General features: G+C 42.6%; 1 protein-coding gene across 2 annotated transcripts in view; it reads right to left on the bottom strand.

Moving 5' to 3' along the window:
- CCDC122 (coiled-coil domain containing 122) overlaps positions 1-18,771 on the bottom strand; it is a 221,979-nt gene that overhangs the window by 26,492 nt on the left and 176,716 nt on the right. For both annotated transcript variants that reach the window (XM_078657302.1, XM_078657303.1), the window contains one exon: positions 13,186-13,302. In XM_078657302.1, the coding sequence (XP_078513428.1) occupies positions 13,186-13,302 (117 nt within the window). The remainder of the gene's footprint in view (positions 1-13,185; positions 13,303-18,771) is intronic.

Below are 18,771 nucleotides of genomic sequence, written 5' to 3'. Positions count from 1 at the left end.
AAGCGGGGATCAGGGGGGAAACATGTAGCTATGGCTGGGCCAAGCAAAAAGAACAGAAAGCTATGATAGCAGGGCTGATTGAGGAACTTAGAGTGGAAGAATGTGAAGTTATGTTGGTCATCCAGTCTAATGCTGATTCCCAAGCGGCACAAACTCAGGTTGCTAGCTGTAAAGCCAGGATTAATGGGGTTTGGAGTCAAGATATAGGTGCTCAGTATAAGGTTTATAAAACTGAAAGATATGAATATGGCGAGGCAACGGGAAGATGTTTGGCGCAAAGAATGCGGGGCAGACAGGCGTCTCAACTGATTGATATGTTGGAGGATGAAAGAGGTGAGCCGATTGAAACTATAGATGGTATTATGGAGGTTTTTCGTGGGTACTATCAAGAATTATATACCCAAGAGGTAATTGCTCAAGATCAAATAGAAACTTATCTTCAAGGCTTCGACTTTTCTAAACTTGGGCCTTCGGAGAGGGAAATGCTTGAGGCTCCAATTACTATGAAAGGAATTGCAGCTTGCAGTAGAAGAACTAGCGCCAGGGAAGGCATCCGGCCCTGACAAACTACCTTTGGAGGTTTATCGACTATTATTTAGCGTTATAAAAGGCGGATAAGCTCGCCACTTTTATTATGGCTCAATGTGGAAACCCGCCGGCGTCTTGGGGCGATGCTAGCATAGTCGTCTTAAAAAAAAAAGACAAGCCCCCTCGGCTGCCGGGGTCATACAGGCCCATATCATTAATTAATGCAGATGCAAAAGTCTACTCTAAAATATTGGCTACACGGCTGGTGCGAGTTACCCCAATGCTTGTATCTTGCCATCAGCATGGGTTTCTCCCTGGTAGAAGCACGGTAAATCATCTTCACCGGGTAATAGCACTAATAGACTATGCAACTGCACTTCAAAAGAATATGGGTATTATTTTTTGGGATGCGGAAAAAGCATTTGACCGTGTTACGTGGATGTTTTTATGGGCCATAATACGCAAAATTGGGTTTGGTCCCTTATTTTTGCAGGCTTTACAAACTATGTATAGGAGTCCTCGGGCTAAAATATGTACTACGGGACAAGAATCACCGCTGGTTCATATTACCCGGGGAACACGGCAGGGCTGCCCCTGCTCGCCTTTGCTTTTTGCTATCTATATAGAGCCACTGCTACAACTACTGGAGTCCACCAATCGAATAAAATCAATGTCGGTAGGCGAATACGAAGTGCGTGTCCTCGCGTTTGCTGGCGACATTGCGGTTGTGACCTCGGAACCTGAGTCAGCATTGAGGGAGGTTGAATGTCTGACGCAAGCATTTGGACAGGCTGCTGGGTACAAATTGAATACCTCTAAAACCCAAGTTATTTGCACAACAGGGCTGTGTACGAATGAGCCCCAAGTAACGAAAGAGGCTAAGCACTTGGGGATTAAAATTAGGATGTCCATACAGGAGATAATTGATGTAAATTGGAATGATATAATAAGGGCTGTCAAAAGTCAGCTAGAAAGGATAGAATCTTTACATTTGTCAATGGTTGGTCCTCGTAATGTGCTAAAGATGTGTATTCTCCCCAAAGTGTTATACTACTTTCGGACGGTTCCTTTGGAGTTGTCCAGGGCACAATTAATGCAGCTACAAGGTATTACGAATAGGTTTATTTGGGGTTGGAGGAAGCCCCGTCGTGCTTCAAAATACATGACGTTACCTCTGCTACGTGGTGGATGGGGGGTCCCAAATTTTATCTTTTATTATTTAGTATGCCTTATACAAAATGCGAGGTACATGGTGATGGGGGGGCTGCACGGCAGTTTGAGTCACCTAATATCTACCAGATGACACTGGGAAATCCGGCGTGTGAAGCCTTGTTGAAGTTCTACGAGCCAAGTTACTTCAAGCGTACTAGATTTAAAATCATGAAGGCAAGCCTACAATGGGTGGAAGTGGCTTCGGAAAATTCTGGCTATTCAACGGATTAATTTCTATACACCTTTAGATTTCAGGGGCATACTACCGTTCATATTTTGGGATACAAAGATGCGATCCTGGAGAGATAAAGGGGTTTGCCGTCTATGGGATTTTAAGGATGGTGCACTGGTTCAATTTACGGATTTAATGGAGGCATATGCAATCACGAAGAATGATTTTTTAAAAATATCTTCAATTATGGGATATTTTATATAAACAACCCCAACCACAGGGTATTGTTAACATTGATTTTATCGAAGCTCTTCTAAAAGGGGCGAAGATTGAGGTCTTGTACGAAATTTCACTTTTAAAGCAACCCGACGATATTGAAATACAAGATGTTAAATGGCAAAATCGACTGGGTTGGTCGGGCTCATTTTTACAAGATTCGATTGATATGGCGGCAGTAATAGTTTTGTCTGCAAATTTACGTACCCAACATTATAAAACTGTGTTTAATTTATACCACATGCCAGCTAAAATGATGAAGTGGGGCGATATTAATGATGGAAAATGTTTCAGATGCCAAATGGATGAAGCAGATATTGTTCATGTATTTTTTGATTGCAATGCACTCTCTCAGTTTTTTTTTAAGTATTGAGGAATTTCTGCTTGCAACAACGAAGGTGCAATGTCATATTAGCCGTGAATTGCTGATTTGTGGGGTGGGAATGGACATGGGAAGTGCACAGAATCATTATCCCCACCGATATTTTATTTTTATGGCAATGGCGGTAGCCAGGTTATGTATTGCTACAATGTGGTTGAAACCTGAAGCCCCTGTCTTTGAAATGTGGAGAGCTAAGTTCTACAATGTGTTCCATCTAGAATTCAATTTATAACACATTAAATCTATGAGAAAAAACAACTAGGGTTGAAGATATGGAAACCAATGCCCCAACATTTTGAATTTTCACTGTGAGAGTATTGTTTAGACATTTTTTAGAATTGTTTTAATGTTATTGTCTTTTTCTCTCTCGCTTTTTTGTATGCTATGAACTGACAATAAAGATTTTTAAAAAACTAAAAAACATTCACCCCTATCAGGCACTGATAACTCTCTGAGCGCCTAATGCTACAGCGGAAATCCAGGCCGCGTTTTTACTTTCACCGCCAGTAGCCGTGAGCCGCGAGAGAGAGCAGAGGACACAGAGCGGCAGCGGCTCTGATAACGGTGTGGGCGGTAACCAGTGATAGCCGGTAGCTTGCTGTGGCCGAATTTTATGACCCTCGCCCCCCCCCCCTGCTTCTCTGGTACCCCTGCTGACATTTCCAGCTGACACTTCTTGCGGCTCCTGCGCCCAGGGAGGCATGGTTGAGTTATCCTGTCATGATCACGGCCAAGTGCAACACGTGGGTCTAGGCATCAGCTTCGGAGCAGCACCCCCGGCTCCGACCATGCCTCAGGCCCCAGCCAAACCTGTCTATTATTGGAGCTTATTTGAGGCAGGGAGACGGAAAGGTGCACGGCCTCCCTGCAAGGACGAGAGACAAGAAAAGGCAGGCAAGGGGGACGCAGCTTGTCCCAAAACGGACGTGAGCGTACTTGCAGGTGCATTGTGGTACCAGGTCTCTTTGGGGAGAGTGAGATTCAGGACATAGACCAAGTGGATTTTGTGTTTTGCAAGAAACTTCAGAAACTGAGCATTTTTGCACGTTAACAAGGGGAAATATAAAGTGCATAGGGAGCCTGGAATTGTAGTGCACCTAAAGAGTAGCGGGCTACTTGAAGATAGTGAAGGACAGTTCATCAAAAAATCACATATCCCGGAAGGAAGGAGCCAAGACAAGTAGAAATAATGGCTCTAGGGAAAAGTAAACCCCAGAAAGCCCCGAAAAACCTAAATAAATTAGGAAACAAAAGCCTTGGGATGGAGGATATGTCTGAACTACCTAAGGGTTCGAGCAATATGAATGGCGACATGGTGACACCCTCCGGAAGTAAAACACCAGGGAGGGGGTCAACCCCTTCCTTGGGCCCAAGCCAACAGAAAACGCCCACAACTTCCAAGGCCGTAGGCGCAAAAGGTGGTTCGGCAGTTTCAAAATCCATCAAAGACTTTATTGGCAAGCATTTTAAACCAAAGGAGTTGCCAAGATAAGGAGATGAGTTTGATAGAGACTCCGCAAGTCATAGAGGACATTGTAGCTATAAGAGTGGAGTCTTTGAACCGGACTAATTTTGATATTGCAGAGATTCCGATAGAACCACGCTTGTCTTCCCCGCCATGGTTATTCCAGTCGATATTTACTCAGGACAGGGAAGTAGAGGTGGTAGAGGAAGAAAGCGAAAAACAGAGTAAATCCCTGTGTGAGCAAGACTCTGCCCAGAGGGTAGTTAGTTCGAATGGGAAAGCAAGTTTTGAAATCCCCTATGCTGCCCAAATTGATTTATCAGGCCTCCCACCTCATAGTCTAGATGTGACAGGTTCCTCCAGTTTGTCTATGCTTGAGGTCATGCTGATGCTGCAGAAAACCTTGCAGGGCATTTTAGAGGTTTCTGTGTTAAATAATGAGATTTTAAAAACACAAAGTACCCAGTTTAGGAATATAATTGGGGAACTGACACAGATTAAAAGTCTAATGCCCTGTCTAGTAAGATCAGTAGAAATACAGGAGGAAATTAATGCAGATAGGGGGATTGATGTGGTAAGAGTGAGTTGTCCTAAGGAGGACGAACCATCAGTATATATATATCCCGTTGCCCCATGATTATAAAGAGATATGGGGAAAGGAGGGGTGTAAAACAAAATACCCGGTGGCGAAGCAGGGGGAAAAAGGCTACATCCAAAAACCAACCCATAAAGCAACAGGAGAAAGGGAAGGGGTTAATTTTAGATCAAAGGCCAAGTGATAAGGTAGTAAGGCCAGAAACAAAAAAGCTAACCTTTGCAGATACAGCAGCGAGTACCTGTAGACCTCAGGGACAGCCAAGGAGGGAATCAGGAAAAAGTATGGCAAAGAGATCTAAGGGTACCAGGAGGAAATACCCCGGAGAAAAGGAGGATGTAGCATTAGAATGGGGGGTGGAGTCGGCTGGAGTTGCAGAGCCTGGTAACTCAATTCCTGGGATGAGGCGCAGGATAAAAGGCAAAGAAGAAGTAACTTACCAAGGAAGGGAAGATACGCCAGAGGAAGGATCACCAGATATGCAGTCAGTCAGGCCCTGAGATACCTGGCTATTTGTAGAACCAATAGGACAGGGCGAGGGGGGGGGGGAAAGAATTAAGAAATTAAACCCCCTAAATCGGTCCCAGCTCCTCTCTTCATTTGCAAAATGTCCTAGCCTAAGATACGTTAGCACAGATCTAAAAGGAGTGGGGTTTCTGATAAACACCAAAGGGGAAGAAATAACAAAAGTCTTACTCCACTCAGCATTAATAAAAGTTGCAATGGAAAAGGCAGAAGCAGAGATGCAAAGGGAAGGAATTAGGATAATAAAAAGAGAGGATATGTTGATGGATATACAAGGGAAACCATTCCTTAGTAACCATGCGGGGTTGGGAGAACGGCAAATAAAAATGATCAGTTCAGGAAGGGGTATGAAGAAATGCCCTTGAAATCACTATCTGGCAGATGCATCAAACAAAATAGCTCCCGGTAAAATAGTGAATCGGTAAAACAGGCCGTTACCGAACGCAAAACCTGAAATTCCAATGCATCATCCCCATTACCGAAAAAAATAAAGAATCGCAAAATAAACCCAGCTGTAAATTACCGAATCGCAAATTAGCTAATCGGTAATACCAAGAATGAAATCTGCCCACCGGAAATACCGAATCGCTATTAAGAAGTCGCTACGGTATGCACCAAAAATCGCAAATAACGAAAATGCACCAAATCGCTATTTAGCATGAGCAAAATAAGGGAAATCTCAACCAGGAGGTAAAGTTGTATGAATGCAAATACATTTTTTTTTTAAAACACAGACAGGTGGAAACAATCTGGAACTCTTCAAATATGCCTCCAGAGACCCTGTTTGTCTTCCAAAATGGCTGCCCTCACGTACTTGCTAGGAGGATAAGACTCAATGCTGCTGCGCAGCGCAGGAGGAGGATCTAGGAGAGGGTGTTCAGGGTGCGCATCTCATTGCTGGGCCAGACAGAGGAACTAATCTATGACAAGTACAGACTGAATTGGGCAATGATCATGCGCCTCATTGCTGACCTGGAACAACTACTGCAGCACCATACCCGTAGGACCAACGCCATCCCTGCCCACGTCCAGGTCCTAGTTGTACAAAAGGGTCCTATGCAGCCTGCACCTGCTGGTTTCCAGGGGCTTGTAGCAGTAGCCGGAGGTGTGTCGCAAAGCGCACTTTCACGCTTCTTCCACAAATTCCTAGATGCCATGCTGACGATGATTCATACCCACATCACCTTCCCCACAATCCCACAGCAGTTGAACCGCACCAAACATGACTTCTCGATGGCACAATTTCTCCATGTGACAGGATGCGTTGACTGCACGCATGTCCCCATCTGTCCCCCCTCAGCCAACGAATACATATTCCGCAACCGGAGGTCCTATCACTCCATTAACGTGCAGGTCGTGTGCAATGCCAAGCACATCATAACGGACACAGTAGCACAATTTCCTGGAAGCACACACAACACATACATATTCTGATACAGTGGCATCCACAGGCGTCTGCTCAATGGTGAATTTGGGAAGGGACACCAACTAGGTACATACTTATACCTCATCATTAACTCCATCCTCATATATGTAATTGTATTCATGCCGCTAACCCTTTGCTACCCACCCTGCAGGTGACAGCGCCTACGCCTTGCGTAAATATCTACTCACTCCCTACCTCAACACAGCAACACCTCAGGAGCAGCGCTACAATGCAGCACATATCAGTACCAGGAATGTGGTAGAGCGAACCTTTGGCATCCTCAAGAGTCGCATCCGGACCCTACACAAGACAGGAGGTGCCTTGAAGTATGACCCAGTGACCTGCTGCCGGGTAATAGCGGTGTGTGCCATGCTGCACAACATTGCCACAAGAAGGGGGATAGCAATAGAGGTGGACGGAGATGGCGACTTTCGTGCACAGCAACCCCCCCCAACACCAACAGGTGTGCCTAACACAGCTGAAGGTCGACGGAGGAGGAAATACATCACACAACAGCACTTCAGAGACAGGTAAGAATGAGCCATCACAACATAATCTGGTGTGCAAATGCTTAATGCACATGAGCACTTGTCAGGTGAATATAAATGATACGTCTACATGATGCAGACTCAAAAATAGGTGAGGATACATGTCCGTTGTCATCACGGGAGTATCTTGTAGTAGTTTGGCTGGCCCATGGTTACATCACCATGGCCAAGACCCTATGGAACATGGCTATTTGCGCCTCACCACGATGTGTGTCAGTGGCTGTGGAGCTGCGCCTCCTCTCGCTGGCCTCCGGCACAGAGACGCTGCTGACGCTTGATGCAGCCTCACTCCACTCCCAAACTGCTGCCACTAAAAGTCCCAGACTGCAGATGCTCCACTGCAGTGGTCACTTGGCCCAAGGCCTTTGCCACATCTCCACAGTAATGGCCCAGGTCGACCTGCAGGGACACAGATCTCCGTGACAGTACAGCTGTGCTGTTGCAGAGCTTTGTGATGGCCCTAATGGAGGCATTGGAAGGGAGCAAGTTCTGGCGATGCCTCCTGCGCTCGCTCTGTTGCCCTGCTATGACGGCACGTGTGAGCTCCTGTAGGCACAGTTTTATGTCTCTGTTCCCCTCAGCAACGGCTGTGGTCCTTTCATGCACAGCGTCTGTCATGGTGCCCAGTTTGTTTGCCAATTTTGCCACGTTGATGTTAATAGCACCCATGTGTCTCCCCTGCAGGCGCTGAACCCGCAGCATCCGTGACTCAACCACACAGTAGCCGTGTGTTGGCTCCTCAGATCTCTCTGCAGCTCTTCCCAGGGGCCTGCCCTGCTGTTGGACTCAGACACATGCTGGTCTTTGAGCTGGCGGAGTGACAACTGACTGCCGTGGAACATTTGTGGCTGCTGGCCTCTGCTCCGTCGCCATCACCTGGAGGGCGGGGACATTTGCCCTGCGGCTTGGTGGTGTTGTCCGCGGTGGTGGTGGTGATGGGTGGTGGTAGTGTTGGTGGTGTTGTGGGATGACGTCCCTGCGGAGTCTCTGCATCGGTCCCTGCCGGGGTTTCTGAGATTATGAGGCGTCCGCGGTCATCTGAATCCAGGGGTGATGCATCTGTGTGTGAAACAGTGCATTGTTATTATTTTGTCTGAATGTATATGTGTTGCGAACTTTCAACTACATAAATGACATATTTGGACTGACTATTGGCCCTGTGCTGCTGGTCTCATTTCATTTACATTGGGGATCATACATGCACACTTTGATGATATGACTACAACCCCCATGATGCAACACTTTGGTGAGGATATATGCGTTAGGCACTACTACATGTGCACTATGATTGACCTGGGGGAATGGGCAGGGGTAGACAACACGCTGCGTATCTGCACTGGCATGCATCTTACCTTGTTCTCCTGCCGCAGCGCTGGAAGTGTCCAATTGGGTGACCCTCACAACTGCTTCAGGCTCAATAGTACCCTCAACGAGGTCCTCAAGGGCTGTGTTGGGTGTGACGTTGGATGTTCCCCCTCCTGTGCCAACTGCATCCTTCAACCTTTCTGCAATCCTCTCATTTGCCCTTTTCCTGAGGTCATACCACCTCTTTTTCAGGTCGTCTATGCTGCAGTGGGTGACTCCTACAGCATTTACCCTCTCCTTGATGCGCAGCCAGATCTTGCGCTTCTCCGCCTCAGGCACCTTTAGGGACAGCTTGCCAAACAGCCTGTCATGTTTGCTGCTCACCCCTCGATTAGAAGTTCAAGTTCTTTGTCTGAAAACTTCCTCTTCCTCTTTCTGGGCGTGTCCTTGTTTTGAGGTGCATCCTTCTCCATCCTGAAATGCAGTGGAATTGCAGGTTTGTGGTATCAATGTTTCTCTCCTCAACTCCTGTGCTCTGCCTCCTCCTCTGAGCTCCTCAGGGCACTGAATGAAGCATGGGCTGGGAGACTTCCTGGTTGTGATGTCATCAACCTGCTTCCAACGTGACCTTTTTTTTGCGAATTCGCTAATACCGAAATCGGAAATACCGATTCGGTATTTGGTAATTCGGTATTTGCTATTCTTTATTTTGGACAATCGCCATCGTTGTTTTGGTATATTTTACCGTTTTTTAGCGATTCAGTATTAAATACCGAATCTGTTGATGCATCGCGGAATGCGAGTCCTTATTTGCGATTCCTTATTTTTCGCAAATAAGGACTCGTTTTACAGAATGTTGATGCATATGCCAATATAACTCCTAAAAACCCAGGGTGGGAAGATATAGATGTTCTGGCCGGAAATAGATTTAGAGAATTGGCTTATATGGCTGGTGAAGAAGACGGGTATTTGAGTAATGTTGATTAGGAACTAGGGTCGTCGCGCAGCCTAGCCATCCTGACTTGGAATGTCAATGGATATAAAAGAATATTGGGTCACAAAAGTTTTAAAGATACTCTTAGGAAGAACGATATTGTCTGTTAACAGGAGACTTGCTGTGCGACGAAACCCCTGTCACGGAAGGCTTCATGCACCATGTAAAACCTGCAAGAAAGAATATGGTCACCTGATGGTAGGCCATTAGGTGGTCAGATGACACTGGTTTCAACAAGGATTGCGAGAGATATATAACCCCTTGAACTTAAGTGTAATTGGGCATCAGGTAGTAGGGTGTTGACGTTAAATAAGAATGCAGGTGGGAAAGCCTATGCATTATAAATGTGTACATACAGGAAGGTAGAATAAATGAGTATAAAGCGGATCTGGAACTTTTAAAAAAGGACTTGGAGGGCTTACAAGATATTTACCCTAGAGATGTGCTGCTGCTATTAGGTGATTTTAATCATAGATTAAACCCCCCAAAAACCGACTCTTGGCAGAGGGAGCTGCTAAGAGTATATAATATTGAGTTTGCTAAATTCCCTAGGTGTGACAGCTCAAACCAAGATGTGGAGCTTGGTAAGTGCCCTATAGATTATCCATGTATCCATGCATGGAGCTTCCATCTAATCAATCACTTTGAAATAGGCAGAGCAGAGGGCAGTGACCACTACCCAGTGCTCATAGAATTACAGGTAAATAGGGCCCCGCAGAGACAAAAAGCGTTGCAAGTAGAGGTCGAATACCCTAAGCGTCTCACAACTAGGATTAGTGAAGAATATATAAAGAAACTGAGTGCACTCCAGTTAACAGTGGGGTTAGAAAATCTACCAACAGGAGAGGATATATCCTGGTATGAGGATATGCTATAGCAACTGGCAGAATGCCTCAGGATAAAAATTAAACGGGGTAATCACGGAATACAAAGTAAAGCTAAGGTATATCCTAATAATAAACCATGGTTTGACGACGATTGCCGGAAAGTAACGGCCATGATTAGACGGCATGAAAGATGCCTAAGAGGTAGTTACAATGAGGTATCATCACGTGCACTTAAGAAATTAAGGATAAAATATAAAGTAACTATCAGAGATAAAAAGATAAATGCTGGATGAATTTACTGGAGGCAATTGAAGATAAAAATGTGAAAGGCTTCCGGAAAATGATACAATAATGTACAGGGAAAGCTGTAGGGACCCTGAAGTGTTCCGTTCCGGAAGATAAGTTGGTAGTTTATCTAGAAGAAATCTATGATAAATGGCCAAGGAGGGGGGAAATATTATTAAATAACTGGCCAGGTGTCAGGGAAGATGTGAAACAGAATTTCTCCCCGGGTCATATTAGGAGCATAATAGCTGGGCTAAACTTAACACGAGCTGCAGGCCCAGATAATTTACCAGCAGTCATTATAAAACGAATTCAGACTGGTGGGCTGAGTTTTTCTCGAATATGTTCCAGAGGATACTAAAGACAGGAATCCTGCCAGATAGTTGGAAAGGGGCGATCGTTAGGCCAATACATAAAAAAGGTGACGTAAATTCCCCCAAAAACTAACGCCTAATAAATCTCCTGGACATAGGTGAAAAAGTATTCTCCAAACTAATCCTGGGTTTGTTAAAGGATTGGGCATATGATAATCAGATAGTACCCCCAGAACAGGGTGGGTTTAAAAAAGGACATTCAATGGTTGACCACTGTTTTGCTCTCTGGTCCATCGCGCGGACGTTGATAGAACAGAGGGGTAACTTATTCTGCTGCTTTGTGGATTTCTGCGCGGCATTTGATCTTGTGGACAGGGAGCAGCTGTGGTCAACCCTGGTAGGGTATAAAATACAGGACGATCTTCTGGCTCTGATTCAGGCCTTACATACTGAAAACTGGGCCCAGATAATCTTGGATAAGGAGGGAGGATTGTCTGGGAGGATCCAGATTGGAAATGGCTTGAGGCAGGGGTGCATACTTGCCCTTTACTCTTTTCCTTATTTATAGCCGATCTACCTCGAAAACTGGGAGAGGCTAGAGGGGCTAGTCCGAAACTGGGAGGAAACCATGTAACCTGCTTATTATATGCAGACAACCTGGTGATTATGGACCAGACGGAGATAGGTCTCCAGAGAAAATTAAACATGTTCAAAGAATATTGTTTAAATAAAAGGTTAGTAGTGAACATGGAGAAATTCTATGTTTCGGGAGGAGTAAAATTAAGTTTTCTTGGTATCTTGGCACAGAATCTCTCGAGAGGGTATTAGAATACAGATATCTAGGAATGTGGTTCACGAGTAATTTAAAATGGTGCACCCATCTGGAAGCTTTAAAATTGAGGGCAGCGTCTTCTGTGAAGGGACTAAAAAGATTTAACAGTGTTTATGGGGAAATGTGGGACAGGCCGGTCATAAAGGCATATCTAGCAATGGCCCCTCCACAATTTCTGTCTGGGGTAGAAGTACTTTTATTTAAGCGGCAAAATCTGTTGGGATAAAGAAGAGGGAAATACACTAAAAAGCTTGTTCTCGCTGCCAAAATCATCAATGGTACAAGCAGTAAGATTAGAGTTGGGAATTACCTCTTGGGGCATAATAGCCTGTATGGCTCTAATACGTTTCTGGCAGTGCCTAGGAGCAGAAGAGCCCCATAAAATTTCCCATTGGTGTAAAGCTGAAATTGCCATCAGTGAGCTTACCTGGGCAAAAGAGACAAGAGCCTCATTAAGGGAAGCATATGGAGCATTAGGCGTATGCCTCTGCCTGCAGCTAGGACATACACAAATGGATAAGAAGGAACTTAGTTCACTGGGTCGTGATACGTCCCGTATACATGATCAGGAGTATCTCTCGCAAAAAACTTCAGTGCCCCACATGATCCTGGCTTGGGAAAAGGACCAACATTATCCTTATGTGGATAGGTTACCTAGCCACCGTTTACGACGTGAGGTGTTAAAAGCGTGAATTGGGATAAATCCCTGTTACGCGAATAATGGGAACATAAACTTTATGATTGGATATAATGGGAAATGCACTTGCACTTTGGGCACCCCTAGTGATATTTTACATGTCTTACTTGATTGCATGAAATTTTTAGATATACGAAAGGAGATTTTATGTCCAATTTTAAAAAAATATGGGATTTTGAGGACGCACGCTTTAGATTTTTTACTGGAAATGATGACCTTAGACATAGCCTGTGCCATGGGAAAATTTATGTGTAAGGTCAAAGTGTTCCTCAAGTGCACTGAGTAAATAACGTATGTGTTCCGTGACGCTAATGCGTGAATTGTGCATTTAAAGGATTACAGTACGGTACTTGATTTATCGGAAATATTGGATGTTTATGTATGAACTTTTTGGTTTTATCATTTTAGAAATGTAATTGATTTTAACAGGCCACAGGTCATTTTATATGTGTTGAACATGTGCTACATTTTTTAGGAATTGATTTGCATGTTTTTTAACTGATGGATAAGATGTAAACTGTATACTTTTATGGTTGTAATTAACCAAATAAAGTTTTTATTGACTGACTGACTGACATACAAACATCATTTACTAAGAAACGTTTTGGCTGAAAACTAAGATGTAAAAGTTCGTGAAAGTCTGCAAATTAGTCAATTGCTGCCTTCAGCATTACTGAACCATAATAATTTATCCACTGTCAATTCTAAACAGAAAGAACCATGTATTTGTTGTGTGTCCTATGGTAAGGTTCTGCTATGCAATGATGTTAACACAAAATATAATACGTATTGCAAAACTCACCTCAATTTCCTTTGCAAGCCTTGCGTGCACTTCTTTCTCTTCGTCAAGCAAAACAAGGTGATTATCGATCTCTTGCTTAACTCCTGTTATTTCCTCCCTTATAGTTTCAATCTCTGCCTGGTGAAGGGAATCATAATTAGCGCTCTCACTTGCCTCAACTTAGAAAAAGTCGGTCAAATAAACAAGTTACTGATCTTATTCCATATAGGACACGATGTTAAAGTCAAATGAACTGGGATGGGAAAGTACAAATAACATAAGATACAAGGAAAGTATATGTATTGTAAACCACTACTGCGGTATCAAGTCCAACCAAAACAACAGTTGAATCAGAATTTAGAAACATTTTACTTTCTTCGATTTTTCGGAACACCTCGGGCTTGGTTAGTGCCGTAAATTCGATTTTTTTAAATTCCATTAAACAAGGGAGAAAAATAACAATCAAAAAGAAAACACATTAAAAGTTTACTTAATATAAAAAAAACTATATAACAATAGCATTCACAAAATTAAATACATTTGGCAACTTTTACAGGGTTTTTTCCTCACTGTTATGGTGAGATTCTGTCAATCTGTAAGGTTCAAGGCAATAAAACATTTAGGACAATTGGATAAATTAATTACAGACTCAGCCATGGTGGTAAGTCATCTGCAAGAGAGGCAGCCTCTAGTGAAGATACTTGCAAGCCATTAGGACATCTCACTGATTCCAAAACAACATTATACAGTCAGCCCTTTGCATGACACTGAGAAGTTACAATGGTAGAAAGTAGAGATATTTAATATAGTGAGCAACTGAATATTTTTTTGTTTAGGTATCTCTTTGTGAAGTGCTTTTTCACCATTATTGCTCTCTTGGTGATGACAACATCAACTTAAGAAAAATGAGAGGCTTTAGGATTCTCGAGGTCTGAGAACATCTAGGTGGTTCTAAGACATATACCAAAAAAATATGAAGATTTTCTGAGGAGAGAACCCTGTCTTGGCTCTCTAAATCCAAGAAGCCAGAGGGAGAGTGAGAGGGGTGTTCAAAGATATTTGCCTGGATTGTAAACAAGCATTTGCAACACAATCGTTTTGGCATTTGTTGGAGTTGGAGGTAAAGCAGTGTAAATGGAAATGTTTTTTATTTATGTTTTTTGTTTGCAGTTGAGGAATTATTTAAAGAAAAAAGTGCACACTATACCATATTATATGCTTTATGGCAACTATACAGTAAAGCTATGGTTATGTTAACGTAAAGGGGTGTGAATAGATTAAAAAACTACCAAAAAATGATATTAAAATGCAGGATGGAATGTATAGCATCTAACAGGGGCTACTTATTATTGAATAAAAATACATATAAAAAAAAGAGCCCATTCACAGAACGTGAAACCTGCGAACTTCAGGATAGTGGCTAGCAGCAGCGTGGTGACGTTTTGCATGTGATAGAGCTAATCGGTTTTCACTTAGACAGCGCTTCGGTTATGCAAACCCAGGTGGCACTTATAGGTTCACAGTAATAATTGTGGAATTACACACAGCGTGTTACACTATGAAACATTCCCACAGAAACATTTGGTGCTGAAGGTTAACCAACAGACATATATAGTTCTAATCCTAGTTTCCCTGTGGCCGTGTTACATTTGTAATGGCCTGAAGCATAAATGCTGAGTAAATCCCTATAATTTAGGCTGAAGACTATAATACATTTTTCATAAATACTTCATTTTTAAAAATGCTTTGAGGTGCACAAGTACGTCAATAAAATATTGTAACAAATTTGCATTGTGTTAAGTGGTGCTTATATTTTGTTTGTTTATTTATTTATGTTTATTTTATAATCTTGCGTTGATGCTTACAAACCTTTTTAGTTATGCAACTACGTTTGAGTTGGAAACCCAATAAATATGAGTCCTTTGAGGAAGAAAATACACTCTAAGGTTTGAAGAGAGTATGAAACCTCACTTTAAACTTATTTTATATGTTTGCACTTCGAGATGCCAAATGTATCAGGTATCTATACATAAAGCAGTAGCAGAGGAGCACAATTAAAGTATTCCATTACACTGGAAACAGCATGGCATAAATGCAATTTGATAGTAAACACTAAATAAATTGCAGGGCAAGTCGCAAATGCAAGTTTGTGATTTATGTTTTGTTTTGGACAGAGAATGAAAGTAATTTATGTCTGGCATCCCCTCATTGATTTCGGCACTTAGAGGGGCCATGAACCCTTACATAGGGGCAGGATGCATGGGGTGCCACCGGCATGGTCCCGAGGAGAGGGTGATAAAAGGGGTCAAGTAAGCCGGGCACGCAGTAGCGAGGGAGAGCCCGGGATGCATGTGGTCGGAAAGCAGTGAAAAGGGAACACCACCAGCTGACACACTTATGACCCCTCTGCAGACCCAGTGTCTTTTGCAACAGGAGCTGCTGGTGGAAGGTCTAAGACGCTCTGCCAGACGCTACTCACCAGCCGCCTCACTCTCTGGCCTGTTGACTTTTGATCCAGCGAACGATAAATTTTCACAAATAAAGGCCCTTTTACGCTACCCAACTAATCCCTTCATGCTGGGGTTCAGTGTGATGCAGGTTTATGCCCAACTTACCAAATACACAATAGAACCTGCATATTCTCTTTTCAATATGTATATAACCGTGGCGATGAACCTTTTCAGAGTTGAGAAGTTGATAGCAATAATATGTACCTATCAATAACTAAATAAACAACAGACTCAGTATAACATTTATAATATCTGTCGTAAGTAATGTGAAATAAAATGATCATCAAGTACCATCATACAATGCAAATTTATAGATTATCATGGAGAAAAAGTATTAGCAATGTACAGAATCAAACTCATGCCAAATAAACAATGCATTGAAGGAGTGGATAGGCGAAGAGAGAAACGTTTCAGAGAGAAAATACATTGGCAAATGATTATGCAAATTCAGAATATTATTTATACTAACTCAAGTAAGAATCAGGGAAATCTACCCTCTGGCCAAAAAGGGCAGTAAGGCCTTCGAGAAGAGTCGAGTGGCACAAATTAAGTCAGAAATCAGGAAACAGGTAGGCCTCTATCTGGAAAGAGCAAACCGATGACAGAGACAATCTCCCGCTACCTAAACACCAGCCAACCACTTCTACAAACCACACCCATCGGGGCACCTCAATTATACCCTAAAACCTAAATGTCCAACTCACATTTGTTTCAATATGAGAATAAACTCTGTCTCCCATTGGCTAAGGAAGGGAGTGTTCTGTCACACCACTCTCAGCATGATCATTTTATTCAATGTCCTTTTGTCTTAAACTTTCAGCATTACAACAGATTTTATCCAGGAAACAATTTTGAACACAATCATAATACACATCTCCTAGAGCGTATTTTCATGTATCAAGTCTTTCACTCTTTCTTTGCCTCTGCCATCTCATGAGGAAGTTGCTCGCTTCTACCATTTAGCTTTTTCTTTTCCGTAGCGTTGGCAGTCATACAAGGACACAAGGGACACGCACGGCTTTTGTGTTCTCTGTTCTTCTTTCACTATCATCTTTTTGGACATTTTATATTTCTACCAAATGTTATCCCCAAACTGGCATGCAGGAAAGTAGGCCCATGCTTGCTTTTTCTACAGAAAACAACACATTACATTATTATTTTCATGTAATGTAATTTCATTGCACACCATCCCAGCATTGCACTAACCCATGCACAACCCGTATTAATATTATTTCCTAGCAGTCATTATTGTTTTTCAAAACTGTTAAACCTAGCAGTCATTATTAAGGTGCATAAAAGCAGCATTAGTCTTTAATTTTCTTAAAGCCAAAAGTGTCCGCGGCTTAGTTCCATGCATTAGTACATGCATGCTCAAAAGCATTTCCCCTTTGTTGAGCATTTATTAATGATATTTTTCACAGCACACTGTTAATGAATGTTACTGAGGGTTCAATCCGAGCAGGTTTTAATTTCGCAAAACCCTGCTCCATCACTTTCCTAGGACTGAAATTGGAAAACAACACCCACCGTCTCTGAAACAAGCAGAAAAAAAGCGCATTTACTATGGAAAGAAGCCAAAAGCAAACCCAGCCTTCAAAGTCCATGAAAGTGATGGTTGTTAAAGATATGCGGGTGCCTTTAAAAAACTTGAAATATATTGTTTTAAATTCCACGTAGGGCACAGATGAGCTGTCTGCTGCGTCATGACTGGCAAGACATTATCTCTTTTTAGTCAGCATACAGAGTGACGGAACAACAGTAAACATGCTTTGCTATTTTTTAAAAGTGATTCAAGCTTCAAGAGATTACCTCCAAGGGAATGCAGAGGTGGGGAAAAAACAGGCACCCTGCAGTGCATGGCTGCGTTGGTGTGAGCTAAAGCATCTGAACCTGTAGCCTCCTCTCCCTTTCTCTCGTACACCGCGGGAGCGTTTATAATTATGTGCTTGCAGAAGTAGCACCACCTTTGTTTAAAGTTAAATGTGAGCAGGAAGGCATTTCCCTGTTCCTGAAACCACAACCAAAACTAGTGCTCAGCTAATAGAAAATTCATCTTCCATGTGTTAGGCGGAGCCCGAGCTTAGAAGTACATGATGTTTGTTTTTTTAACATGAAAGCGGGCGCCGTGCTGAAAAAAGCGGGGCACCCGTGTACATAAAACCTATGTGCATGGCAGCCCCAAATAAAACACATCAGCACCTACAGTATAATGAAACTGTAGTTGATCGGTGCTACTGGGCTAAAAACGGAAATTATGTATCGCCAGCACCAACCAATAGGGTGCCAGGATATAGGAGTGATGCAGGAGTGAACCAATGCCAAGCAGAAGGTGGAATTACACTCTGTATTGTCATTACTGCAGGTCTTGCAGACAGCACATATGTGCTGTCTAGGCTCGACCTAAAAACAATAGGTTTTCCAAAAAATGTAAAGGTCATCCCACAATGGCATTTATCTGCAATCTGAAAAACCTTTGAGAACACGTTAATTGCCTTCAGTAATGCTCTTTATGGTGAACACTTTAACCACAGACTCTTCAGTTTCAACTTCCTCCAGACAGGAGACAGGATCCAGAAACATTTTAGCAATGATGCTTAAGGCAGTCTCTTTCTACAGGTGTAATCATCATAAAAGAATTAACTATTTAGAAAGTGCACAAAGGAATGTACCGAAAAGAGTGTTTTCAATGTTCATGATGACATTACACACAATGTGGTTAAACCCAGCAGCAAGATGGCGCTTACCTTTATCTGATCATGGCTGCAGGACAGCCAAAATGCTTCAGGATAGCACAAGAGCACTTTAATAAAAGTATGCATACAGCAACACTCCTAAGCTTCGGTGATCCTTGTTGGAGGTGAAACCAGGTGATATATCTATCTATCTATCTATCTATCTATATCTATATCTATATCTATATCTATATCTATATCTATATCTATATCTATATATATATATATATATATATATATATATATATATATATATATATATACTTTAAAAACATGCCAAGATACTCACTCGAGTCTGGTCTAAGTTTATTTCCTGGGAGAGAACAATGAACATAAACATGATCAAATTAATGTAATACATTAAT

The sequence above is a fragment of the Lissotriton helveticus genome, chromosome 8 (assembly GCF_964261635.1).
Source record: "Lissotriton helveticus chromosome 8, aLisHel1.1, whole genome shotgun sequence".
Classification (NCBI taxonomy): domain Eukaryota; kingdom Metazoa; phylum Chordata; class Amphibia; order Caudata; family Salamandridae; genus Lissotriton; species Lissotriton helveticus.
Note: the sequence above shows the minus strand (reverse complement) of the source record. Positions and strands in the feature narration are given on the sequence as shown.